This window comes from Myotis yumanensis, unplaced genomic scaffold (assembly GCF_028538775.1).
Source record: "Myotis yumanensis isolate MYYU_CA2020_CCGP unplaced genomic scaffold, mMyoYum1.0.hap1 SCAF_3, whole genome shotgun sequence".
Classification (NCBI taxonomy): Eukaryota; Metazoa; Chordata; class Mammalia; order Chiroptera; family Vespertilionidae; genus Myotis; species Myotis yumanensis.
Window position 1 is genome coordinate 214,403,933 of NW_027223754.1, and position 27,684 is coordinate 214,431,616.

Consider the following 27,684-nt stretch of genomic DNA (forward strand, 5'->3'; position numbering starts at 1 on the left):
GTGTGCATGTGTGTGCCTGTGCGTGTATGCATGTGTGTGCCTGTGTGCATGTGTGTCTGTGCATGTGTGAGTGTGTGTGCATTTGTGCCTGTGTGTGCATTTGTGCCTGTGTGTGCCTTGTGTGTGCAGGTGTATGTGTGCCTGTGTGTGTCTGTGTGTGCCTGTGCATGTGTGAGTGTTCACACGTGTGCACCTGGATGGAGTGGGTCACCCTGGACAGAGGTGGGCAGTTCCATAGCATCACACCCACCGTCCTGGGGGGCGAAGAGGAGCACCCACACGGGGTCAGAAGGAGAAGAATGGGGGTTCCCAGCTGCACAGCCGGCCGGTAAACCCAAGCGATGCCCCCGTCACAGAACCTCAACGACGAGTCCCCAGAACAAGGTCAGGGCAGCTGAGGACCCGGAGGGACCTGCCTGCAGGGCCTCCCTGGGGCCCTCAGGGGATGAGGAAGACCCCACACTGATGTCCTGGCCCCGCCCAGACCCCCCCCCCCGTGTCCATGGTCAACAGCAGTGGGGAGGCTGCAGGCACCGGGGAGCCCTCGCAGGACAGCCGCCTGGAGGGGGTGAGGCAGGTGGGGCGGGGAGAGGACTAGGCCGACCAATGGGCAGCTGGTAGCACCTGCGTCACGGCTGACACCTCAGCCCAGGACCCAGCACCAGGAGGGTCCCAGCCCCGCCTGCCTGCCCACCTGTGTCCCCTGCACTTGGCTCCAGCTGGTTGGACACGGAGATCCCTTAACAGCCAGTGTGGCTGGTCCCGCCCCTTGGTCAGGAGCGCGGCTGCCACGTCCAGCTCCACGGAGCCTTGGGGACTTTAAAACGCCCCCAGCCCACGGAGCCCCCTTCCTCTACTGCCCCGATCCAGACAGCACCCCGTCTCCACCAGGGTTCCTGCCCGCGCCCCTCCCCGGCCCTGAGCACCACCGGGACCACAGTCGCCAAAGGACCTTCCCAGGGCCCCCTCAGCCACCCTCTGCCCAGGCCCTGGTCCTCCTCCCTAAAGCCCCCCCCCCCACCCGGCTGCCCCTCCCCCACACGGACGCCCAGGCCTGCCCCCCTCCCGCCCTGGCTCTCTCCAGGTCCTGAAAGAGAGCCGTGCGGCCCAGCCGGGCTGCTCAGTGGTGGAGCCTCCAACCAGGAACCAGGAGGTCACGGTTCGATTCCCGGTCAGGGCACAGGCCCGGGTTGTGGGCTCCATCCCCAGTGGGGGGCGTGCAGGAGGCAGCCGGTCCATGATTCTCTCTCATCCTTGATGTTTCTCTCTCCCTCTCCCTCTCCTTTCCTCTCTGACATCAATAAAAAAATATTTTTTTTAAAAAAAGGGCGGGTGTCCTTCAGCGCTCAGCACCACCCCCGCCCCCGCCTCCTCGGAGGCCCTGTGCCCAGCCCCGCCCGAGGGAAAGCCGCCTGGGGGGCAGGGCTCCCCTTTCTGTGCTCACAAATCCCCGAGCCGCACATTCTAGAACTCCGCGCACAGGCGGGTCTCCAGCCGGACAACCCGGGCGCGCGCGGGAGGCGGGGCGCAGGGGGCGCGCAGGGACCGCCGGCCCCCCCTTCCCAGCGCGATGCCCGCGCCGACCCCCGCGCACAGGGGCCCCCAGCAGCCGCGCCGCGTGTGGTTCGTGCGGGACCCCCTGGGCCTCGCGTGCGCCGCGGCCACGTGGCTGCTGCTGCTGAGCGGGTGCGCGGTGCTGCTGCGGGAGCTGCTGGGGCCCGCGCGGGGCGGCGCGGGCGGCGGGGCGGGCGGCGCGGTGCACGGCGCGCTCTCCCTGGCGCTGGTGGGCCTGGCGCTGGCGGCGCACGCGCGGACCCTGCTCACCGACCCGGGCGCCCTGCCCGTGGGCGCGGGGTCCGGCCCGGGCGCCGAGCCGGGGGGCCCCCGCTGCTCCGTCTGCGACCTGGTGCGGCCGCCGGGCGCGCGCCACTGCCCCGTGTGCGGGCGCTGCATCCGCCGCGCGGACCACCACTGCCCGTGGGTCAACAACTGCGTGGGCGAGGACAACCGCAAGTTCTTCCTGCTCTTCGCGCTGTACACGGCGCTGGCCGCGCTGCACGCGCTGCTGCTGCTCGGCGTGTCCGCCCTGCGGGGCTGCGCGCACGGCCGCCCGGCGCCCCGCGCGCCGCTGCTCTTCCTGCTCATGGCGGCGCTGTACGGCCTCCTCTTCGCGGCCCTGACGCTCGCCCTCCAGCTGGGCACCGTCTGCGCCGACCGCACCGCCAGGGCGCGGGGCGAGCGCGGCTGGAGGGCCGCGTGGATGAACCTGAAGGACGCGCTGGGCCACCCGCCCTCCCTGGCCTGGCTCAGCCCCTTCGCCGCCCCGCGACCCCCGAGGCCCGGTGCGCGCGACCACGTGGTCTGAGGCGCTCCCGGCGGCCGTGGGCTGAGCCTCCCACAGGTTTTCCGGGGGACACGCGACAAACGTCAACACGAGCCGCCTTGTTTCGGGGTGCACCAGGAGGCCAGCATGGCGGACCCTGTAAAAGCCGGGGGTCCTCTTCTGCCCAGAAAGGGGGCGGGGGCGTAGGGCAACAGGGGAACCCCCCGCAGCTGTGAGTAAAGCATCGGGAGTGGGCGCCACGAGTTCCTGCGACGCCTGTTGGCTGGGGGGCCGGCGACGGAGGGGCCCCGCCTGTGGGGTGCGTCCTCGGTGCCCTGGAGTGACGACTGCCCCCTAGCAGCCTTGGGGGGGGGGGGCGAGGGGCTCCGACCGCCTAGGGCTGGGGGAGGGAAGAGCGGGGGACACGAGGTCCGCGCTGCCCCGAAACCCCCAGCAGCCTCCGCCCTCCAAAGGGGAACCAGCTGAACCCGGGCAGGGCCTCCAGGCGGCGTCTGAGTCGGCGCAGGGCCAGCGAGCTGTCAGGAGCGTCTCCGGAAGCGGGAAAACCAACCTCCTTTCATCACCGAACCATGCGATTCTCCATATTCCTGCCCGAAGGTGGGGTGGCCCCAGAGTGCCCGTGGCCAGATGGGGGCGGGTCCTGGGGAGACGCTGGGGCTCCCGGGGGCGCACAGTGGCTGGGCAAGGCCTCTGCTTTTAACCATCTGCTCCGCGGACACGCCTCCCCACGTGGCCCCGTGGCTGTCGGGTGACATCCTCTCGGTGGGGAGCGTAGTCTCCTGTTGCAGAGAATGTCTTTCCTTGTCTCTAGTGGGGGATCCGTGACCCCCGCCACAGCTGGTCCCAGATCCGTGCTCCATGGGCCTGGGGCCCCCTCCCCGCACTCGGTCCCCGGTCCGCTAGCCACACGGTTACCATGGCCGCGCTCCTCACAGGAGCCTTGGGAGGACATGTGCTCACTCAGCCCACGTGTTTATTCCAGCTGCAGGGCGAGGGCTTCATCCTCAGTGTCAGCAGCAGCACTAATTTGCGTGTTTAGCCCTGGGCTTGAGAACCGGGCGGGGAAAGCCTTTTAATGAGGAAGCCAGAGGCCGACGCCCCCTCAGGGGGACTCCCAGGGCCCGGGCGCTGCGCTGGGGTCTTCCCGGGTGAAGGAATCGATGTCGGGGAGCCGATGGGGTAAATTCTGGGATAACTTTTCTACGAACAAGAGCCCATCAAGGCCCCCAGACAGTCGCGTGACTTCGGGGAGAAGCGGGTCTGGGTGAGGTCGAGGCCACCAGCTCCCAGGTCTGGCCTCTCGCTGGGGCCTCTGAGCCAGTCACAGGCCCTGGGGGGGGTGTGGGACCCCTTGTCCAGGCAGCAGGGACGTTCACCTAGGGGTTCCCAGGGACCAGCTGGGGGTGAACGGAAAGAGGATTCAGATAGACACACCTGGAAATGGTTGCCATGGACCCTGGCCAGTGTTGCTCAGTGGGTAGAGCGTCAGCCTGCAGACCAAGGGGTCCCGGGTTCAATTCCGGTTTATGGCACGTACCTCGGTTACAGGCTCCTCCCCAGCCCAGACCCTGGTCAGGGCGAGTGCAGGAGGCAACCAATCGATGTGTTTCTCTCACATCGCTGTTTCTCTCTGTCTCTCCCTCTCTCTTCCTCTCTCTAAAAATCGATGGAAAAATATCCTCGGGGAAGGATTAAAATTTAAAAAATGGTTGCGATGGTCAGTCCAGCTCTGTGGTGACGGAGGTGAGGAGTCCCAGGTCCTCGTCTGCCGTCCGGGGGCCGAGGAAGGCAGTGGGGGCGGCTCCAGTCTGAGTCTGAGTCCAAAGCCAGGGAAGGCCTGTCCCAGCGCCGAGAACAGCAGACGGATGGTCCTGTCCCACAGGCCTCGGGGGACGGGATGGGTCCCCCCACACTCGGGGCCTGTGCGTTACTCAGTCTTCCAATTTTTATTGATTCCAGAGAGGAAGGGAGAGGAAGAGAGAGAGAGAAACATCAATGATAAGAAAGAATTATGGATCGGCTGCCTCCTGCACACCCCACATTGGGGATCAAGCCTACAACCCGGGCCTGTGCCCTGACTGGGAATCGAACCCTGACCTCCTGGTTCATAGGTCGATGCTCAACCACTGAGCCCCACTGGCCGGGCTCAGTCTTCAGATTTAAATGCTAGTCTCTCCCAGAATCGTAGACACGCCCTGGAATAAGGTGCCACCAGGTATCTGGGCGCCGTGGCCCAGTCACGTCCACACATAGAATCACCCAGCGCAGGGGCCTGTGGGCGTGGAGCACTTACCTGCCCACCCCCCCGGCCTGGTCCGTCTGCTGGTCACACCTGCCTGCCAGGGCCCCGAAGCCAGGCCTGTGCCCCCTCCTCTGTCTCGCTCCAGGCAGCAGGGCCGGGCGGAGGCCACATGCTGCTCCCAGGAGGGCCGGCGAGACCCCAGCACATCCTCGCGGCCTCGGCCGTGAAGACAGGGGTGTCCACAATGTGGCCTGTGGGTCCCCAGAGGCTGAGCCAGGTGAAGGGCGGGGCTGCACGAGGCCGGGCAGGGCTCCTCCAGGCTGTCAGCCCCGCCTGCGCTTCACCCGTGTGCTGGGTCATCGTGTGTGTGGACATGACTGGGCCACGGCACCCAGTAACTGCTTAAACCTTATCCCTGGGCGTGTCTAGGGTTCTGGGGGAGATTAGCATTTAAACCAGGAGCCTGCGGCCGCCCACCAGAAGGGTTGACCGGAAGCAGGCGGCTTGTTCTTTGGCCACCGGACATAAAGGCAGCAGGAGGAGGGAGTGTGCTCCGAGGACCAGCTGGTCTGGAAGCTTCTGGAAAAGGCAGGCTGGACTGGACAACGTGCAAGCAGCAAACACATCTGCAAAGATGGGGAGGAGGGAGCAGAGCCAGGGCCTGGGGTGACGCTGCAGCAGGTGCAGAGGCTGCCAGGAGCCCCAAATGGCAGGTGTGGGTTAGGGTTAGGGTTAGGGTTAGGGTTAGGGTTAGGGTTAGGGTTAAGGCTAGGGTTAGGGTTAGGGTTAGGGTTAGGGTTAAGGCTAGGGTTAGGGTTAGGGTTATGGTTAGGGTTAGGGTTACTGTTAGGGTGAGGGCTTTTGTTAGGGTTAGGATTATTGTTAGTGTTAGATTTAAGGTTAATTTCTGTGTGCAGTTGTCAATGTAAGAAAAGTGGACATCTGTAATACTTTCAAAGGTATGGACACCTTTTTGAAATAGCTTAAGAATTTTATAATATCCTGCTGGATTCTAATTAGCTCCCTATCTTTCAGGGACCCCTCAGGTCTGGAGGCCCATCCCTGACCCCCAGCAGGAGCTCTTCTGTCGTGCAGGCCACCTCTGAGGTGTGGACTCAACTCCGCCTTCCTCCTGTTGATGATCTGATTGCAAAGACCCAGTCCCCGCGGTTGGCTGAGGGAGGCGGAGCATCTAAGGACCCACGAAAGGAGGCGACAGGCCGTGAGGGCTTGTCGGGGGACGGGGGAGCAGGAGACCCCTCGTGTGAGAACTGGTGACCAATCCCCTCAGGAGTTCAGGATTCCCGGCCGGAGGGGCACTGACGGAGGTGGTCACCAGCCCCCCGAGGCAGCCCTGGGCAGCGGCAGGTACTGTTGGCGGTTAGGCCCGGACTCTGGAGCTTTGCGTAGCCAGGACAGAAGGCGGGGATGGCTCTGGAGGCACAAGCGGGGACGGTGGGGCTCAGGCGGCCCCATCACCTGGACCGGGGTCCCTCAGTCCCTGGTTCCCAGCGGACAGAGGAACCAAGAGGGGGTGGGAGGAGGCCCTGTGCAGAGACTGAGAGGCCTGGGCTGTCTCCACCCCCTGCCCCCACGTCACCACCAAACCCCCAGGCTGTTGGCTCCTTTCCCGCCCGGGGAAGGCAGCCCTGCGGCTCCGGCAGGAGCCTCACCAGACTGGACAGAGGGGCGGCTGTGGACCCCAAGCTGGGGGCCAACCTCGCTGGAGAAAGACCGAGGACGGATCAGGGCGTGGCAGCGGGGGCACAGGTCTGGCAGGGGCTGGAAGAAGCCCGCTGTGCTGGGCGGCCTTGCTGGCCTCGGTTCACTGAAATAAACCATTTTCTGAAGCACAGACCTGCCCAGGACAGGACAGGTGTCTGTGAGGCAGTGAGCTCCCCATCAGCTCCAACTCCTCCAGCTGGCAGCTCCGTCCCGAGAAGCATGGGTGACCTCGCCCCCGTCCAGGCCTCTGTGTCCCCCCACCCCCGCCCCGAGCCGGACGCACCGGTCGGGGAAGCGGTCTTACCGGAGGCGGTGGAGCTGTGTGTCTACCGGCTGAGCTCCCGGGAGCCTGGGTATTTATATCCCCTCCCCGATCGGAGAGATAAGGGAGTGTGTTCGCAATTCTGATTTTCTTTCATAAAACACAGGATGAGGCCAAATGGAAGTCGGCTTCCAAATGATCGCAGATTTCAGCTCTGAAAACCCGAGTTCCCGTTCAGCCTCCAATATCACTTAGCGGAAATCTCCTGTTTTGTAAAAAGAAGCTGCGTGTTGACCAATTTCTTCGCCTCAAATTCTGGAGGGATTTTAAAGCTCTGCCTGGCGCGGGGGGGCTTGCACCCCACTCACCAGGGATCGCCAACCCCCTGCGGGGCTGGTGCAGGCGGGGTCATGGGGTCACAGCTCCGAGGACGCTGACAGGCCCAGAAGGTCCCTGCAAACCCCGCCCCCTCCAGCGGCCGCCCTCCCTGCCCCCAGCACCCAGGCCAAGTCACATGTGGCGTCGTTTATGGGCTGATGGGAAGACTGCACACGGGTGACACCCCTTCTGCCGGGACACCACCCCCTGCCCAGATCCTCACTGTGTGGCCTGAGCAAGTCACTGAACCTCTCTGGGCCTCAGTGTCCACGCCTATAAAATGGTCATGAGAGCAGCACTTACGTCGGATGAACAGCAGTGGAGACATGGAAAGGGTTCGCCGTGTCTGGGACATAGTAGCCCTTTGCAATGTAGGATGGATGGATGGATGGTGGACAGATGGATGGATGAATGGATCGTGAATAGATAAATGATGGATGGATGGATAAAGGATGGATGGGTAAATGATGGATGGATGGATGGATAAAGGATGGATGGATGGATAAATGAAGGATGGATGGATAAATGATGGATGGATAAAGATGGATGGATAAATGAAGGATGGATGGATGGATGGATGAATGGATAAATGATGGATGGATGGATAAAGGATGGATGGATGGATAAATGAAGGATGGATGGATAAATGATGGATGGATGGATAAAGATGGATGGATGGATAAATGAAGGATAGATGGATGGATGGATGGATGGATGGATGGATGGATGGTGAGTGGATAAATGATTGGATGGTGGATGGATGGATGGACAGACAGATCCTCCTAGCTCAGCCAATCCTCCTGGCATCCATCCCGGGCCCATCCAGCCTCGGTCCCAGGTGCACAGCTGGGTGGATGAGGGTGGGAATTCCATCCTGTCCCAGTGCCTCCAAGGAGCTACCCCTGCAGGGAGGCTAGTGTGGCCGCTCAGCAGGAGCCCCCACGGCCTCCACACGGACCTCGAGACGCCGATCCTGCCCTGCTCCGCCCGAGTGGGGCTGTTTTAGTCTCACGCCCCGGGGGAGGCCAGCATCCCTGGGACAGCGTGAGAGAGACAGAGAGGGAGAGAGACACAGGGAGACAGAGAGGGAGAGAGACAGAGACAGAGAGGGAGAGAGAGAAGGAGAGAGACAGAGAGGGAGGGAGGGAGGGAGGGAGGGAGGGAGAGGTAGAGAACGTGCAGCTCACACATACGGTTACCTCATCACCGGGCAGATGACCAGCTGTCAGTGTGTTTGTGCCTGAGTCTGAGAGACAGGCGAGGACTCCGACTTCTGCCCTTCTGCTTTAGAATTATGGTTTGTAATTAGCAGAGAGTTTTAATTCCCAAGAAAAACAAGAGTAATAAGACCTTTAATGGTTTCCGAGCCAATTACAAATGGTCCCTATTGAACCGCAGCCCCGTAGGCATGAGGACTGGGCAGGTGTGGGCAGGGGCGCTGCCGGCTCCGCGGGCACCAGCATCACCGCTCCCTCTGCCCAGAGATGAGGCCCCCGGGGGCACCCCTGCCCCTGCCTCCCAGGGAGGTGGGGGACTTTACTACAGTTAATTTTGTAAGTATATTTATTAATTTATTTCAGAGAGGAAGGGAGAGAGACATCAGTGATGACAGAGAATCATCAATAATCAGCTGCCTCCTGCAGGCCCCACACTGGGGACCGAGCCCTGGGGACCGAGCCCGAAACCCAGGCCTGTGCCCTGACCAGAACCGAACCCTGACCTCCTGGGTCATAGGTCAACGCTCACCCCCTGAGCCACGCGGCCGGGCTACAGTGACCTTCTCTAAGCTGTCACCCACTGAACACTGTTACTGAGACAGAGACACACGCCTGTCCCTGGAGGGGGGACCCTGGGGGGTCAGGTCCAGCCCGGCCCCCCACCCAGCCCTGGCTGGGCCTGTGGAGGGCGCAGTCCACCGCGTCCCCTCCCACCCTGGGGGACCCCAGATCAGAAATCAAGCACAGAACCCCCCAGCCTGGCTGTGGGGCCCCACGGAGCCCGCGAGGCGGGAAAGAGCCCTCACCCCAGGGACGGAGAGCCAGAACCATCGATGGGAGAGAAACATCGACCCGCCGCCTCCTGCACACCCCCCACCGGGGACCGCGGCCCGCGAAGAGCGCGCCTGCCACCTGGTGGCCGTGCGGGGGGTTGCAGCGGCCAGGCAGCTGCTCCGACGCCGCAGGAAACACCCGCCACCTGCAAGGGCCTGGCCCAGCTGCAGCCCCGCCCCGGCCTCCTCCCGCCGCCCCCCTGGGAACAGGACCCCCAGGCTCAGGCCCTGGGCGTGCAGAGGGGCCTGGGAGCCGGGGGGCGGGGGGCTCCGGGCCAGGCCGCCTGGGGCTGGAAGTGAGGGGTCTCAGAACCACCCGGCACCCCAGCTCCAACTGACCTCGAACCCCCCACCGGAGCCTCTGGATGCCCAGCGAGGCCCGAGCAGGACGGGACAGGGCCACGCGGTCCAGCCCAGGGCGGCTGAGCCCGGCGGGCCGGGCAGGACACCCCTCTGCGATCCCAGGACGGTGGATCAGGCCCCCCAAGCGGGGGCCTCGGGCGGAGGGTCTCCCTGGGGGAGGCGCCCGCTCCCCTCCCGTTGTCCTCGGGCAGCCGTTTCGCAGACATTCAAGACCCCGGGCGCCTTTTGGTGTCTTTTCTCGCTTTTCAACGGGGGGCCTGGGGCAGGGACCCTGCACTCCCCAAGGGGCCAGAGACAAAGAGGGAGAGGGAGCCCCCGCCACCCCCTCTCACCGGGCAGACATCCCACAAGGCCCAGGCCCTGACCCACCTGCCTGCCCCCAGCCTCCTCCTGCTCTGGGGAGCCCCTTCTCCCAGGAGCCCAGCTGACCGTGACCCCAGAGCTGAGCCTTTCCTCTCCCCACAGAAGCTGCAGTCAGGGCGGGATAAGGTGAAGATCGTAACATACTGAAGGCAGCGATTGTTTGATGTTTTTATTGATTTCAGAGAGGAAGGGAGAGGAAGAGAGAGATAGAAACATCAATGATGAGAATCATTGATTGGCTGCCTCCTGCACGTCCCCAGTGGGGATCCAGCCCGCAACCTGGGCATGTGCCCTTGACTGGAATCGAACCCGGGACCCTTTGGTCCACAGGCCGACGCTCTATTCACTGAGCCACACTGGCCAGGACTGAAGGCAGCAATTTACGTTTTCACAGACAGGGACTGGCACGTGGTACTGACCTGTAGCACTGACAATAACTGAGAAACTGGACTCGCTATCAGTTGGAAATGGCCCACTAATTAATTGAATTTTTCTCGGGGACGCGCAGGCGGCGGCTGCGGGGCGGGGGGGCGGTGCTCTGTCCTCGGAGCAGCACCTGCGAGGCCGCACCTGGACGCGAAGCTCACCCCGTCCTCCGAGACCAGATGTGGAACGCGGGTCCGGACGGAGCCGAGCGCCGGGCCGTCAGACTTTCTGAAGGGGGATGTCGCACACGTCAGCACTGATCCTGACGAGCAGCATTTGCTTCTGAGGGGGTGACGCCGGTGACGGGGGGCAGTCAGGGCCGAGGGTGGCACCCAGGAGGCTGGGACTCAGAGGCCGGGACGCAGCCAGAGGTGGCGGCTGTCTGGATTCCGGGTGGTCGACAACTGGATATTCAGGGAGACGGGCGGGTGAGGTGAGGCTGGATGGGCCTGGACACCCCCCGGGAAGAGGCCCCCCAGGACCCTCCACTGTGGGGATCCTCCCTGCCCACCCTGGCTCCCCCAGGAAGGGGCCGCACCTCTGAGCCCCGGGAAGGCAGCCTCGGGCCCCTCGCCTGCCCTGGAGGATTCCTCGGTAGCCTCCGTGCTGAGCCGTGTTCCTTAAAGTGTGGTTTTCCTCACGTGCCTGGAACGGTTGAGCTTATTGGATACGTAGGTTTGTACTTTTCGTGGAATTGGGGAAAATTCTTCAAAAAGTAGAAAACATCAAGTGATGACCAGGAGGTGGCGCTGCTGGGCGAACAGGCTGGCATTTGTCCTAAAGTCAAACACAGGCCTGCCCCACCCTCTGTCACCTCCGTCCTGGGTCCTGGCCCGAGAAACGAGAAGACAGGCCCTCTGCGTGGTCTGTATGTGGACGTGGCAAAAACTGGAGACAACGCCGAAGCAGTGAATGGGCGAAAAGTCGTAGCGTTCCGTGCAACGGTGTACTTCCCAGCAGTAGAGTGCGTTCTGGCCCGCCGTGTGGCTCCGTGGCTGAGCGTCGACCGATGAACCAAGAGGTCAGGGTTCGATTCCCAGTCAGGGCACAAGATCCCCAGCGTGGGACTTGCAGGGGGCAGCTGAGCAATGATTCTCTCTCATCCTTGATGTTTCTCTCTCTCTTCCTCTCTGAAACCAATAAAATATTTTTTTTTAAAAAATGTATAAAATTTTTAAATTTAAAAAAAGTGCTTTCTGCCGAAACCGGTTTGGCTCAGTGGATAGAGCGTTGGCCTGCGGACTGAAGGGTTCCGGGTTCAATTCCGGTCGAGGGCATGTGCCTGGGTTGCGGGCACGTCCCCAGTAGGGGATGTGCAGGAGGCAGCTGATCGATGTTTTTCTCTCATCGATGTTTCTGGCTCTCTCTCCCTTCCTCTCTGTAAAAAATCAATAAAATATATTTTAAAAATAAAATAAAATAAAAATAAAAAAAGTGCTTTCTGCACTGCAGATATGATCACTACCTGTGTCATGCGTGGCACGTAACATTACCACATGTAGTCTCTCTTGGGTAGCCTGTTGGTGTGGTGGGTAACACTTACTGGTTCTTGAAGGTTGAACCAGCCTTGCATGCCTGGGGTAAATCCCACTGGGTCAGGTCCTGGTGGATTCTTTTTGTACATTGTTGGGTTTGAGCTGCTACTATTTTGTTGAGGATTTTTGCTTCCATGTTTATGAGAAATGTTGGTCTGTGGTATTCTTTTCTGTTAATGTCTTTGTTTTTTTATATATATATACTAGAGGCCCGGTGCACAAAATTTGTGCACTCAGGGTGGGGGGGTCCCCCGCCTGGCCTGTGCCCTCTCACAGTGCGGGAGCCCCACGATCGATCGCCCCAAAGAGGTAGGCCAGAGCCAGGGGTCCCTCAGGCCTCGCTGCGTGGAGCCGCGGGCCCTGCCTCCGGGCTGCACACACAGCATCAAGCCCCAGCCCACCTGCGCACGCCCACTGTGTACACAGCCTCCTGGCGATCGTTCGTTGCCGCGTGAGGGCATCACGGCATGAGGGCGTGACGACCACATCGGACTAGAGGCCCAGCACACGATATCGTGCGCGAGTAGGGTCTCTAGGCCTAGCCTGTGATCAGGGCCATGTCTGCCGCCCCACAACACTCGCCACCGCCCCTCAATGCTCTACGAAGCTCACCACCCCACAAAGCTCCACGACAGTCGCCTCCGCTGCCCCACGAAGCTCCGTGAAGCTCCCCACCCCACGATGCTTGCCGCTGGACACTCACCACCTGCCGCCCACCGCCACTCAACAGTCCCCAGTCCCGCCCTGCCACTACCCCTGGGGGGAGGGACCGGAGGTGGTCGATGCACCTCATAGCGACTGGTCGATGGTCATTATGGTCGTGACGCCGTTATGGTCGCTGGCCTTTTATTATATCGGATGTGTTTTTATTGATTTTAGAGAGAGAGGACAGAAGAGGGAGAGAGAGAGAAACATTGATGAGAGAAGAGAACCGTCAATTGGCTGCCTCCTGCACACCTTCTACTGGGGATCAAGCCTGCAGCCAGGCATGTGCCCTGCCTGGGAATCGAACCCTGACCTCGTGGTTCATAGGCCACGCCAGCCGGGTGACCCTCATGGTTCTTGTTTCACAGCCAAGGACAACCCGCAGCAGCTCACACCTGGTCTCCGGGCCCAGGGTTCCAGGGCGTGGCCTTTGGGAAGCTTTGCAGCCAAGTCCAGAGACAACGTGGCTGACACCCTCAGGCCCAGAGCCCTGCAGATGGGCTCATTCCTGAGACCTCCGGGGAGCCAGTGGGGTGGAGCTTGTGGGGATCCTCCCTGTGCGAGGAGTGAGGGGCACGGGTGGGCAGTGGACAGTGGCCAGGGGTCCCACGAGGCTGTGGCACATGGCTCGCCGGCCCCACCAGGCCCCAGCTCCTGGCTCCCAGAGCCACTTCCTGGGGACAGAGTGTGTGACAGCAGACGCCATGCCTGACGGGAGTTGATTAAGAGATAATGACGATGAGATCGGGAACTGTGCTGGGTCTGGGTAAAGGCTCTGGGCGCCGGCAGAACCTGCCATCACTCGAAGCCGGGATTAAGGCATCACAATGCGCATTGTTTTCGGGGAAAACGCCGCATTTCTCAAATGCCTTCAAACTTCTCTCCACGGCCTCTACGTTCCTCCCCCCGACGCTGATCACTTCCAGCTGAGTCTGCCTCTCATCGAAAGAAAAGGTCACGCATTTTACTTTTAATCAACGTGCAGGCATCTATCAGTCACTGGGCCGAACCTCATCGCTCACAATCCAATTCCCAAACTGCCAGGAGCCGGGGCCTGGCCTGCCTGCTGGGAGGACCACACACACACCCGCTCCCTCGGGGCTGGGCTGCTCTGTGCACAGGCCCCCATAAGAGCAGGAGAGCCCTGGCCGGTGTGGCTCAGTGGATAAAGCATCATCCTGCAGACTGAAGGGTCCTGGGTTCGATTCCCGGTCAAGGCACGTGCCTGAGTTGCGGGCTCGATCCCCAGTGTGGGGCGTGCAGGAGGCAGCCAATCCATGATTCTCTCTCATCGTTGACGTTTCTCCCTCTCTCCCTCTCCCTCCCTCTCTGACACCAATAAGAACATATTCCCTCAGCGCAAGGCCATCAGAGGACCCACACTCAGCCTCCGGAGCTGAGTGAGTGCACATTGGGGTCAAGGCTCCGGGCTGCCCCAAGGTCCCAGCCCTCTGACCCTCCCGAGCAGGCCGGACCCAGGGTCTCAGCCAGGCGACGCTCGAGCCGTCCCTCGCACCCCAGAGCAGGCAACGCCTCCCTCCAAGCCCCATGTCCCCTTTGGAAAATGGGGACAATACTAACAGCTTCGACAGGACGCCTTTGTGGGGGTCGTGGGGGGATGAGACACCATGTGTGTGGAGGGCTCCCTGCCCCCAGCCGGGCCCCTGCAGCTCGGGCTCCGGGGGTGGGGTGCATCCGTGTAACCAACCCCCACGCCCCCGAGCAACGGACACAGGCAGCCCTCGGGGCTCAGCACAGGCAGCAAGGGGTGAAGTCTCCACCCCTGGGCCTGTTCGACATTGTACCCCAGCACCCTGGACCCCAGAAACCCAACAGCCCAGCCCCCTGTCAGGCCCTCCCAGCAGACTGGCTGCAGGTGAGCACCCCTCGTCTCCCCCGCGTGCACCAGGGCACCGCTGCCGGTTGCAAGCAGAGTGGGGAGCCGGCTGCAGGCCCCCCCCCCCTGCAGCGCCACGCCTCGCGGGCCTGCCCAAGCCTCCCCCGGCCCAGGGAGCCTGGCTGCAGTGGCCACCCCCGGCTCTGAGGCACCTCCTCGGCCGAGAGCCCACGTGCAAGGAGCGCCCGGCTCGGGCGGCAGCCCAGTGGCAGCGTCTGCTTCATGTTAATTACAACAAACCTGCCGCTGGTCTGGGACCCTCGGCCGCCACGCACGGGCCACGCGTGGTGCTCTGTTCACAGGACACGCGACCCGTGGCCAAGGCTCCCTCAGTGGTGCCGGCTGGGACAAGAGGTCTGCACAGGGCCTCCTCAGGGTCACTCATTTAAGAACATCCTCGCCAGTGTCACTGGAGAAAAACTCTTGTGAGTTAAAACTATAAACGTGATGGCTGCTGTGTACTCACCAGACATTCGGCCCCGGGTCGCACCACCCCCAAATCCTGCCGAGTGGGCCAGCCGGCTCAGGTGTGGTCAGTGCCTGACTGCGGCCCCACGGGCACCGCAGGGACAGGTCCCGGGGCAGAGGGGGGAGGCCACAGGGGCCACCTGGGAACTCGGGCTGTCATCAGTACCCCTGAGGCCTGGCCTCCGCCCCTCTGGCCGGGACCCTGGCCGCTGTCCCCCACCAACCTGCACACAGCGGCCCCAGGACCTCAGCCCTCGGCCCTCCCCCATCCTGGGCAGCAGCAGGTGAAGGGAGTGTGTGTGGGGGGGGTGTGGGGACTGGCATGTTGGGGTGGGAGCGCCCTCTGCTGGGCTGACAGGAAACTGGAGCAGGTCCCTGGAAGGCGTGTTTCGGTTGCAGCAGGAGAAACGTTGATGAGCCAAGACCACAGGACCCCACTCAGAGCCCAGGACGCCAAGTGACGGGGGACCCCTGGAAATGGGGGCCCAGCACTGGCCCCAGGCGACCGGGTGCACCCCCATCCCCGCTGTGGGCCTGTCCCTGCGGCCTCTGGTCCCTGCTGTGCCTCCCAAGGTCAGCCCCTCAACCTTGACAGACTGTGTTGCCTCGTGGTCAGATGGAGCCTCAGGGCCCTCACGGATTTTAATTCTCAGTGTCCTGGCGAGTGTCATTTTTTTTTAAAAATATATTTTATTGATTTTTTACAGAGGAAGAGAGAGGGATAGAGAGTTAGAAACACTGATGAGAGAGAAACATCGACCAGCTGCCTCCTGCACATCCCCTACTGGGGATGTGCCCACAACCCAGGTACATGCCCTTGACCGGAATCGAACCTGGGACCCTTCAGTCCGCAGGCCGACGCTCTACCCACTGAGCCAGACCCGTCAGGGCGAGTGTCGCTCTTTACGACCAAGTCAAACACCCTCCCTAGGAAAGCAAAGTGTTTGTCTTTAAATACGAGTCCCGCGTGGAAACCCAGACGCTGGGCCCCGGCGCCCGCACTGAGCCTGACGACAGCGCTCACCAAGCACTGCGACCGGCAGTGTTTATTGAAACGTGGATTTTTAACGTGAGCCTCCAGGTTCAGAGTTCTGCTCCTCCTGTGGCCTCGAGGGAGGAGCAGCAACCATGAGCCTCGGTGGGTCCACTCCCCTCGGGGCCAGCAGCCTCCCAGCCCGGGCTCTCCACCCAGTGCGCCCAGCACCCCTGCCCTCACAGCTGCCCTGCAGCGCCCCCACCCAGACCTCCAGGACCCCAATAAGCAGTCCAGAGACAACCAGGCCACCTGCCCAGCCTCACCCAGAGCCTGGGGCCCAGGTGAGGGGCTGGGTACCCCGACACCACCCTCCACCCAGAGCCAAAGGCAGGTGTTGGCACCTTCAACCACCTGAAAGGGACAAAAACCCACCACATCCATGCAATGCTCCCACCAGCCTGCATGTGGGTCCGACATGGAAGGAAACACCCTGGGTTAGAGCCGCGAGGGAGTGCCACAGCTTGGGGGGGGGGGGGGGGAAGGCGTGGTCATTTCACTGGTCACAACAGATCCCGCCAGGCCCACCGCTGCAGCCTGTGCTAGGCCTGAGCCCAGCTGATGGCACCAAAAGCTCCAAGCGTCACCATCCCACTCGCTCAGACCCTGTGACGGCACCTCCCGCGGCCTGTGGAGGGCACACCTGCACAGCCCGGGCTCGGGTGGCCCTACCCTGACCACAGCCCTGGTTTGCCACCAGCAGGCCCCCCGAGAGGAACACAGCAGATAAAGCGTCTGCCAGACACAGGACAAAACTATCAAAGGAAGACATTTATTTTCAAGTTTCTGTGGAGACGTCACAAACAACGGAGACTGAAAAGGAAAAACATTTAAAAATTTCAGACTACCAGTTTAAAATAAAAATATGATTAGCTAAAATAATAAATAATGCCATGACAACGCAGGGTGCGGTGCCTGGATGTGCCGGTGGGGACAGGCCGGGGACCCAGGCCCGCCAGCCTCCAGGCGCCTGCCCACCAGCACTCTGGGGACGTAGGAATGAAATGGCCACACCGTCCAAATCTTGACTTTATTTTTTAATATAAAAAAATGCATTTGGAAACCCACCCTACCTTTTCCCCTAACATAATGCTTTACCTCTTAAAAATAAAAATAAAGTACTAATTCTATGTACATCACAGGTACCATACAAAATGTATCCAAAGTTTCTATTGCTACCAAAGTGTCCTAAATCAAAACAAGTACAGAAAGCCCCTCATTGTAAACAGGATACAAGTTACAAACCAAAGAACACAGCCAGTCTGTACAGCCAGCAGCCCGACCGGGGCGGGCGGACGTCCGTGTGTATAAAAATGCTATCAATATACTTTTGCAAATTTATTTTTCATTATAAAGCAGGTGAATACACTTTCTACAATAAATAATCCGCTGGGGCCCCCTGGGCGGCCGGAGGCGGGCGGCGGAGGACCGGCGGACGGACGGCAGCACCGGGACGCGCCCGCCCAGCCGCAGGGCGCGGAGTGTTTTTGGTGATTCGCAGGTGATGTACACGGCAGAAGTTTCCTCTCCGCCTCTTTCCACAAAGTACCACTCAAAATAATGTCATTTTCTTTCTTAAAATACACATTTGTCACTGCAAATTTACATCCCATCTTGTTAAATAACAGGTACTCTGTGTAAAGAGTATGATTTACAAATTTATTAAACATTCAAAAGTCTTTTTTAAAAAAGCTATGGATCAAAGAAAGTGATGCAAGCAGCACCCTCCGGTGACCTGTGCCGGGCAGAGTCGTGCGGAAGCTGCGCCCGCCGCGCCCAGACGGATGGTTTCATAGAAAACTTGGAAACGAACCTCCCCGACTCCCCAGGGAAAAGAATGAAAGAACATCTACCATCAGAATAAGTTAGGTTTTGAACAATATACAAACATGTACAGCTTATCAACATATGGACACGGCGGGCCCTCAGTCGATGTCGCTGAGGTCGCTGGCCGGCTCCCCGTGCACCCGGCTCAGGTGGTTCATGGCGCGGTCGAAGGCGACCCGCACAGCCTTCCGGATGCTGGAGTTCCTCCCCTCCATCATCTTCAGCTTGTCTATCGTCTCGTCAATGCCAAGGGGGACCATTTTGGACTTAGGGAGCCACTGCCTTTTTAAAAGAAAAGAAGTGGCAACAGTGAGAGCTGCGGGCACCTTCCCTTCACCACACGTCACGTCAGTCTAACCACGCAGAGGCCTGCTGACGCGACCCCGGGGTCAGGGTGCCCCGGGGTCAGGGTGCGCGAGAGGCCCCTCCAGAAACCCCGGAGCAGGGCTGGCGGTGGCCGGCCCGGTCAGTGTGGGGGCTGCGGGCGGGGGCACAACCAGACCCTCACAAAAACCAGGTGGGCACCTCCTCTCCTCCATGATTCCCAAGAAGCCCCTGTGTCCTGGAGGCCCCGTCAGCCTTCCACATCTTTCCCCAGTGGCCACCAGGGCCACCAGCACGACACCCAAACCCAATCCAGCCGAACATGCCAATGCTGGTGGGTGCCCCAGCTACAGCCCCCAGGTGCCAGCAGGCTCTGCAACCCCCAGGCGGGCGCCACACCAGCAGCTGTGGGCAGAGGGGCTGCAGTGCTGAGGTCGGAGAACTCTGCTATTGCCCAGGAGCTGCCAGCAGCACCGCGAGCTTCCGTCCGCGCTCAGAGGGGCCAAGGCGGTGTCCCCGGGCAGAATGCCCCGGGCCAGGGCCCACCTGAGGGCAGGGAGGACTGGGTGGGCCCACAGGTAAGAAACGGAGGCCTGGCCGCCCCCAGCCTCCGCGCTCCCAGGTGCCGGGCACTTACCAGCTCCGCTTGTTGTCGAAAAAGAGGACGAGGAACAGCCGCTCGTCGGCCTTGGTCTGCATGTGCTCGCCAATCTTCAGCACGTCCAGCGGCGGGGCCGGGATGGTGACCCCGTTGTGGTGCCCTGGCACGCGCGGCATCTTAGGGTCGATGATCTGCCGGGGGGACACAGGGGTCACACCGAGCGCTGCACCGAGGTGGGCTGTGCAGGAGCTCTCCCGCCCCCGCCCCCACGGGTGTCCTGACAGGAGCCATGGACGCCTGCCCCGCACGCAGGGGACAGCAGCACCGCCCAGCCCGTGCCCCGCTCACCAGGGCGGGGTAGGAGGGGTAGCCGCTGCACTTGGCCCACACCACCTTCAGGGGCTCGAGCGCGGAGGCCGCGGCGTCCGTTGAGATCCACATGCTGCTCTGACCCACTTCTAGAGAGAGAAGGAACGAGGGGTGAGCCCCCAGGCACCCAGCAGGGTGCACGCCGTCCCCGAGCAGAGACACCCCCCGGAACGGTGGGCACGGGGCACCCGCCCTGGCTGAGCGTGTCTGACACACTTACCCGCAGCCTAGCCCGGGGTTTCCACGCACCCCGACCCTACTTGAGGGCTCCGACCTCCAGGCTCCCAACATCTCTCCCTCCTGAGCCCCCACCTCCGCCCTCGTGCCCACCTCCCGGGAGGTCCCAGGGCACCTCTGGAACCAACACCCTAAGTTCAAAACCACAGCCCTGGCTCCCTCCCCATCCCTCCTCACACCCTCAACCAGCAGGGAGCTTCGTCTGACCCTCAGAACCTCCCTGGAGTCCACACCCACATCCTGGGGCCCAAGGTCCCGCTAGTCCCCAGTCCCCTCTCCAGGCAGCCCAGGGCTGACCGGCTGTTCTGCTCAGACCCCTCCTGGCTGGACCACTCATCTCCACCCACATTTCCAATGCAGTCTCCATCCCAACACAGCTCACTGCTCCCACCGGACCCCGAGCCGCCTCTAGATCCTGAAAGCTGGGGGACCCCCCACCCCGCCCTGTAGTCTCACAATTGGCTGCAGATCACACATGAGCCTAAACAAAGCCTGTCAGCCTCACAGGGTCTGACAGGAACCACTTGGGGCCCAGCACCCACACAAGGCGACACGCAGGACAAACCCCCACGGCCGCCCGCAGGCCTGTCTGTGGCTCAGCACCCGCCTGGCGCTGCGCCAAAGCCGCCTTCCGGGAGAGGCCAGGGTGCAGAAGTCCCCCCTGCACTGCGGCGGGAGGCAGTGTCCACGGGACACACCCAACGTGCTGCCTTTACTCCTGGCCAGAGGGACGCCCAAAGGGGCCCGGGCTGCACTCACCAGCTGCGATCCTGGCTGCCTTGGCGTAGTTTCCGTTCTCGATGCAGGAGATCAGCTCGCTGCGGTCCTCCAGCGTGTGCCTGCGCACCAGGGCAGGCTTGCCGCGGCCGCACTTGGGGGCGCTGAAACTGCAGGGAGTGCAGGCTGGTCAGGTGGCGCCGAAACCCTCACACCCCCCGCCCTCCCCGGGAGCTGGGCCCAGCAGCAGGGACTGCAGCCCAGGTACAAAGTGGCTCCTGCAGGGCAAGCGGCCAGGGCTGCGCTCACCACCATCCCGTTACAGGCAAGACTTAGTAAGGAAAAGTATGAGTAACTCCCCATTAAGACCTGATGCTCATGCATCTGTCATTCCCGCTTCTCGGGTTCGGGCCCACAGAACAGGCCCCATGTAACTGGGGAACCCCGTCGCCCACCTGGCGTCGCAGAGCGGGCTGCTGCTGGAGGCGATGCTGGACTCGGAGGCGCAGCGGCGCCGGGGCGTGGCTTTCCTCCCGGGGAGGCTGCCCGGCTCCTGCTCGCTCCTCACGCCCCCAAAGCCATTGGTGAGACCTGCGAAGACACAGCGGCTGAGCTCTGCGGCCAGAGCCGCTGCCCCGAGCGCGAGGTCCCCCCAACCCGGAACCTAATGTCTCATCTGTGACAGCGTGGAGGCCGTCGCCCCAAGCCCCCAGCCCCACGGCACAGGAGCCGCGCCTGTGCAGCCACACCAAGGCTGACGGAGCCTCACGCGCTCAGGGCGCTGGTCTCAGGGCTCTTCGAACGTCACGTGTGACACAGGCTCCACCAAGCAGAGGACAGGCACGCTATTCGCTCCCAGGCGGCGGGCCACCCGCATGACCCTCCGGTGCAGGCTGGGACGAGCCGTGTCTGCACCAGGCTCGAGCGCCAGGCCGGCCGGGACCTGGCTGAGGGGCCAGGCCACCAAGAGCGACTTCACACAGTGGAACTTCAAATGGGAACGGAAAGTCGATGAAAAAACTCTTTCAAAAGAAAAGTATTAACAAGAACCTAAAAAACACGTTAACACAGGCCACAGGCACCTGGCTACCGGGGGTGGGGGGCAGCGCATTCCCAGGAAGCGGCGCTCACAAGGCCAGGCCAGGCCGCCTCAGAGCCGCGCCCTCCATGACCAGACACACTGGCCACGTCCCTACCACCGACGTCAGGCCAAGGGACCGGGCAGACCTCTCACTGCATAGCCCGTGTGTCCTGTCCGTCCATCTGCCCCCCCCCCCCGCCCCGCCCCCTGCAGACCCAGCCGGGCTCCCTCCCGTGTGACACCGAGGACTGTGCATATTTTTTCCCCAAAAAAGAAATCCCACTCCTCATGCTTAAAAAATTGAAAAGCCATTTCTTTAAACCGAGTGAAGTGGGTGGTCAGGTTAGAGGGTCTCTCGCCTGCTTTACAAAGGCAACCTCGCTTCACTGCGCTTCGCAGAGACTGCGATTCCACCAACGAAGGCTTGTGCAGCCCTGCATCTCGCCAGCCCACGGGCACCACTTCCCCAACAGCCTGTGCTCAGTGCTGCTGAAATATTACAAACCTTGTCATCGTCAAAACCTGGTCATGGTGCTCTGTGATCAGTGACCCTTAACCTTACTCCTGTCATTGTTTGGGGCCCACAAACTGCCCCGTATGAGACCAAGAACCGAACTGATAAATGCTGTGCTCTCACTGCTCCACCGACCGGCCGCCCATCTCTCTCTCTCCTGGGCCCCCTATTTCCTGAGACACAACAAGACGGAAGTCAGGCCCATTCAGAGCCCACAATGGCCTCCAGGAGGCCCAGTGAAGGAAGAGCTGCACCCCTCACTTTAAATCAAAAGCAGAAACGACCAGCTTGGTGAGGCTTGTCCAACGCCAAGAGAAGCTGAAAGCGAGGCCTCTCGCGCCCAACAGTGATCCTGCTGTGAAGGCCAAGCGGTTGTGGAAGGAAATTCAAGCGCTGCTCCAGCCAACACGCGTGATGAGAGGGAACAGCCTATTGCTGGTGAGGAGACGGGTCCGTGCTCTGGGTCGAGGCCACACAGCCACAGCTCCCTGCAGCCAAAGCCTAATCCAGGGCCAGGCCCGGCTCTTCCATTCCGTGAAGGCTGAGGTGAGGAGGCGGCGGGAGGAACGTGTGGAGATGGGAGGCTGGTCGTGAGCTGAAGGAGGTGCCAGGGGAAGCAGCAGGTGCTGAGCTGCAGCAAGCTGTGCAGAAGGGCCGCTCGGATGACCGTGGAGGGGCCACTCGGCAGGTTCCTCCACAGCCTCGGAGTGTGGAGGACACGGCCTCCTGCGGGAAGGAGGCGCCGCCTGGGACGTTCACAGTGAGGGGAGGTCAGCGCCCGGCCTCACAGGCCAGGCGGCTCCTGCTAGGAGCTCATGCAGCTGTGCTCACTTCCATTTAGAAAAGCCTAGGCCGGTAGGAGTGATGCTCCGTCTGCTCTACCTGTGTCTGAACGTGCCACACGGCTTCCTGCATAGTGTGAGCGCCTGTGGAGACCTGCTGCTCAGAAAAAAGATTCTTCCCTAACCATCCTGCTCGCGACAAGGCGCCTGGTCACCAGGGGCGCTGGGGGAGACGGGCCAGATGAATGCTGTTTTCATGCCTTTCTGCACCTCTTGGGTCAAGGACTAACTCTGACTCCCAAGTCTCACTGGGAAGAAAAACCACGTTTGTAAGCGATCGCTGCCGTCGTGGCTCCTCTGATGGATCGGGGAGAATAAATGGAAAAGGTCTCCCCGTCCCAGCTGCCACTGAGACCCTGAGGGACTCCCGGGAGGCAGTCACAGGCGTCTGGGAGAAGCTGATCCACCCTCGTGGCCGATCTGAGGGCTCCAGACCTCCGAGAGGAAGTGCCTGCACGTGTGGTGGGAGCAGCAGCAGGAGCATGACGTGGAGCCTGAGGACGCGCTGAATCGCTGCAAACTCAGGACAGAGCTTGAGTGATGAGGAGGAGCTGGCAGAGGAGCAGAGAGAGGGGTTTCGGGAGACGGAGCCCACCCTGTGACGAGGCTGTGAGGACGGTGAGATGGCAACAGAGGATTCAGAGCGTCACGTGAGCGTGGCTGGCAGACCAGTGCCGGGTTTGAGGACGGGCTGCAGCTCTGAAAGAGGTTTGTGGGTGATGCTGCAGCCGCAGGGAGGCTGTGCTGAGGAGTCGGCCATGCGGAGCACGTCACTGCTGTCTTACTCTGAGAAGCCGCCACCGCCCCAGCCTCGTAACCACCTCACAGTCAGCTGCCATCACCGCCACACACGACCCTTCAGCACAGAGATGGCGGCTTGCTCAGAAGATGGCTAACTCTGAGGAAGGATTTTTAATTAAGGGATGCACCGTGGTTGCTAGACGCACGCTATCACGCACTTAGTAGACTACGGTGTGAGGCGAACCGTCCTTGTGGGCACTGGGACCAGGGCATTCACGTGATCACTTCATGGCGACCCCTGTTGTGTGTGGGTCTGGACCTCGACTGTGTCCCCCAGGTGCGCCTGTGTACTTCCTGCAGAGGCTCAGTGCGCATGACTCACTTTAAAACAAGGGAGATGAGTAACCCTGACGGAGCTGAGAAGTCCACGTGCAGAAAGGGCATGCGTTCTGCTGTTCCCACGGGCCCTCAGAGGCACCGCTGCACTGAGTGGGAGTCAACCCCACTGGCTTCCAGCATCACTTCGTCCTTTTACCTTTAAAACGAACTCACATTTACCAGCAGCAGCTGGGCCGCTGGCTGGGGTGCTGCGCTCGTGCTGAAATCTGACATCTGTGTGCGGTGACCAACCATGTTGGCAAAGCAGCTGATGCCGCATGAGACGCCACGAGACCGACTCCAGCCCACGCCCCGGGGAGCACGGAGAGCAAGGGGCCGGACGGCCTGCCTCTCCACCTCAGGGCACTGTCCGGGGAAGACCCCCAAGGCAGTCAGCAAGTCAGAGACGGCCACCCAGATGGACGGAGCCCAGTGTGCAAGATCCGAGGTGAGAGAAGGGGCCACGGCCACAGGCGCACGTCCGGGCCCAGCACCAGCAAGGGAACCGGCCACCATCTGTGGCCTCGGAGGAAGCCCTGAGCATCACCAGACCCGGGCCTGGTCCAGACACACCTTGTGGCCACAGTCCGATGACAAGGACACACAGTCCCAACATCTTTCCCTGTGGCGCCACATGGAGCTGACGGCAGCGACCGGCCTCCACCTCCTGGACCTCGGCCATTCGCTCCTCCTGACAAAGGAGCTGACGACACCCTTCCAGGCAGAGGAGGAGGAGGCGGGGCCGGAGGCCTGTCAAAGCCGTGGTGGCAAGCTGCACCCGGAGGCCCTGGGACGAGCTCGCGTGTGGAATGAGCAGGCTGGGCCTTGCACCAGGTGGGAGCCGCGCGGGAAGCACAAGAGCAGGTGGCGCCCTCACGGACAGCTGGCCAAGCGCAGGCCAAGAAGGCGCCCAAGCAGAGGAGAGTCCGGGACGGAGAAGCCCGGCACCTAGACACACAGCGAGCCCACCCTCGGGACGTCCACGCAGAAGACGTGCTTGGGGACAACCACCTGAAGCCAGGCTCCCGGGCGACACGAGGGGGAAGGCTGAGGGGTGGGGAGGCCTCAGCCTGAGGCACGAGCACCTCTCCTCCCCTCTGTCCAAGGACACAGCGGCACGCAGCGGGGCGAGCACCCCCCTTTCTTCCTGAGAAGTGTCCCTGAGCACCTGTCACTCTCCCCACGGGGCTCCCTGGGCAGCAGCCAGGCCGAGCCTCAGAGACCCTGCAAGGACACAAAATGACACGCAGTCAGGCAGGCTCTGCAGGTCTGCAGACAGGAGGCCGAGGGCACCCCCAGCAGCAGGAGGCCCAGCCCCAAGCTGCAGCCACCACGTGGCCAGTGGAGCCGACGCTCAGCAACACGGCAACACGAGGCGTTCTGAAGGCGCGGGAGGGGACAGGGCGGCTCTCGAACACGGCCGTGTCCTCCACCAGCACTGCGCTCGGGTCCACCGGGGTCACAGGAGACACAGCAAACACAAGCCTTCCTCTGCCCCCAAAGGCCTGGCCAAGCTGAGGCCCCCGGCCGGGCTCCCCCCACCCCCTCCAGGCCTCCCGGGGTCACCCCGGCCACATGTGGAAGAGGTGCCCCATGGGGTGTGGCTGAGGCGACTCTGCAGAGAAAGCTCACCAAGGCCAGGCCTTCAGCTGGAACAGCCTGCACGGCCAGGGCCCCAAGCCCCGGGTGTGACAGCCAGACCCACCCCACCACACCTCACTGCACCTTAAAGGACCCTCTGGCCCCAGCTGATTTAGCTCAATGGATAGAGCCTCAGCCTGCGGACTGAAGGGTCCCGGGTTTGATTCCTGGTCAGGGCACATGGCTGGGTTGCAGGCTCGATCCCCAGTGGGGCGCATGCAGAAGGCAGCCACTCAATGATTCTCTCTCATCATTGATGTTTCTATCTCTCCCTCTCTCTTCTTCTCTAAAATCAATAAAATATATATATTTTTAAAAAAGAACCTTCTGGCCCTGGCTGGTGTGGCGCAGTGGATAGAGCATCAGAGTTCAATTCCTGGTCAGGGCAGATGCCCAGGATGTGGGCTCAATCCCCAGTAGGGGGCGTGCAGGAAGCAGCCGATCAATGATTCTCTCTCATCACTGATGTTTCTCTCACTCTCCCTTCCTCTCTGAAATCAATAAGATACTAAAATAATATTTTTAAAAACCTTCTGGTTGGCAGCTGATGAGGCAAAGCAAAGCGTGGGCTGTGGTCACCACCATCCACCCCGGCCACGTGCTGCGGACACCAGTGTTCCTCCCAGGCTACCTGCGGCCCCCAAAGCAGAACAACATGGGATCAAACAAGCGGCCAGCTCCGCAGGTGGGGGGGCAACTGCCTCAGTCTCGCGAGCGGTGGGGCAAGCCCGTCACCTCGTCCGCACATGGTGACTTTCACTCTCAGCTAGAGAACTGCATGTTGTGTGTGTGTTTCAACCTTTCGATAAAACCAGCGCGTAAGATCCCAACCGCCCTGCTGTGCCCAGCCCAGCCCGAGACGCCATGGCGCAGGAAGCAGGCCCGGGCGCCAGGCACAGGCCGCCGCTCTCCCGGGCTGGGCTTCCTCCCTGCAGCGGGAGGGCCAGGAGAACCAGCAGGAAGGGGGAGGGAGGACGCAGAGGGACAGAGTTAGCACCCGGTCTCCTGGCTGTCAGGTGGCGGACGCAGGTCCTGTCAGGCCCGGTCCTGCACCTGCGCCTGCTGAGGACGCGATCGGAATCTGTGCAGGTGCAGGGCGTCCTCCGGATGTGAGAGGTGATCTGAGCCACGACTGACTCTAAGGCTCACACCTGTCCCCGGGGAGGCGGTCCCTCCCGCGTGCCGGGCTGACAGGGGGCCAGGCTCCACGTGCTGGTGTTAGTGTTGGAGGTGGTTGAGCTGGTGCTTCCAATGACATCCACGAATCATGTGAGATCAAGACGCAGCCATCGCCCTGCGTTCCAGAGCGACCACGTGGCCGAACTCCATCCGAGTTGAGCAAGAGAAAACAATGAGGATCCCAAGAGGGAGCTACCCAGCGTGTTAGTAGTTAAATGAGCCTGGATAACAGTGAAAAGGCCACCTAGTCTGACTGAAGACATCAGCAGACCAGCCGCTGCCCTGAACGGCCAAGGACGCGAAGAGTCCCTCTCCCCTCTGTCCCTCACGCACCGCCCGCCCACACCCGGACGTGCACACAGGAATCGCAGCAGGAACCTCTGGAGGAGAGACAAGCAGCACAGAGGTCCTGCCGGGGTCGCTGCTGGACAAGCCCGTGGCCACGGGAGAGACGAGCCAGCAGAGCAGAGCTCTGTGGACCGCAGAGCCGAGGCAGGTGTGCTAACCTCCTGGAGACAAGAGCAGCCCACGCCTCCCGAGCACTTCCCACGGAGCCCACGGGCGGTGTCCTGAGTGGACACATCGGCTGTGCTCTAACTTGCGTCCTGGAATGAACAGGTCCGTCTGTATCTAACTTGGAAACCCTGCAGCGCAGTGAAACCCTGACTCCCTACGAGGCAGGCCAAGCGCGCCGATGAATGTGGGGATGATCAGAGGACCAGGGCATTTCCAGTCCCGACTGCGAAGGCTGCAAGCTTGGAGCCAGAGACCCAGGAGCCGCAGCCCGAGTGGGTGAGGCCTGAAATGGACGGGTGGGCACCGCTGGCCGGCACTCTGCCCACGAGCAACTGAGGCTCCCGGGCCGCACAAGAGCTACGGCCTCGTCGCACGTCCACGGACTGCAGACACTCTAGAGTAAGAAAGCAGAGACCTGCGTTTCAGTCAAGGCCAGGGCACAGACTCCTCCACGCCACGGTCACCTGTGCAAAACCCTCCCCTCAGACGTGGAAAGTGGCAGAGGGACATCCAGTGACTGAGTGCAAGCGCCCTGCGCGCCACGAACGCCGGCTGGTGGACCCTTGCCAACGGCTCCAGCCAGACCCAGCAGGTCAGTGAGGCCAACGCAGGGCTGGCTGGCCTTCTGGTCACCAGCTTCTCAGTGGGTGCTGGGCAGAGGGTGTGGCGTGGGATAGGTGCCCCAGACCCGGGAGCCAAAGGCAGGGCCTGGCGCCCGGAGCCACGACACACAGTGACTGCCCCCCGACTGCCCCTCCGAGCACGTCTCAGAGCACTTGCAAACAAGCGGCCCAAGGGCCCAAGAAAGGCCGGGGGGGAAGTGTCCCCACGCACTGAAGCGAGCGTCCATCCTTCACCTGTGTCTGTGAGACGCTGAGGAGCTCGTGTGGCTCAGACACGGGATGGTTTTAACAAATTACTAAAGA

General features: G+C 61.8%; 1 protein-coding gene and 1 pseudogene across 4 annotated transcripts in view; one reads left to right on the forward strand and one right to left on the reverse strand.

Annotated features, from left to right (window-relative positions):
- Window positions 1–1,570: 1,570 nt before the first annotated feature.
- LOC139006549 (palmitoyltransferase ZDHHC3 pseudogene) lies at window positions 1,571–2,365 on the forward strand (annotated as a pseudogene).
- Window positions 2,366–16,813: 14,448 nt separating this feature from the next.
- Window positions 16,814–27,684, reverse strand: part of BRD1 (bromodomain containing 1) — a 38,128-nt gene continuing 27,257 nt past the window's right edge. For all 4 annotated transcript variants that reach the window (XM_070411321.1, XM_070411320.1, XM_070411323.1 and 1 more), the window contains 5 exons: window positions 20,322–20,457; window positions 19,909–20,036; window positions 18,892–19,001; window positions 18,580–18,734; window positions 16,814–17,900 (listed from right to left, as the gene is read on the reverse strand). In XM_070411321.1, the coding sequence (XP_070267422.1) occupies window positions 17,717–17,900; window positions 18,580–18,734; window positions 18,892–19,001; window positions 19,909–20,036; window positions 20,322–20,457 (713 nt within the window). In that variant the 3' untranslated portion in view covers window positions 16,814–17,716. The remainder of the gene's footprint in view (window positions 17,901–18,579; window positions 18,735–18,891; window positions 19,002–19,908; window positions 20,037–20,321; window positions 20,458–27,684) is intronic.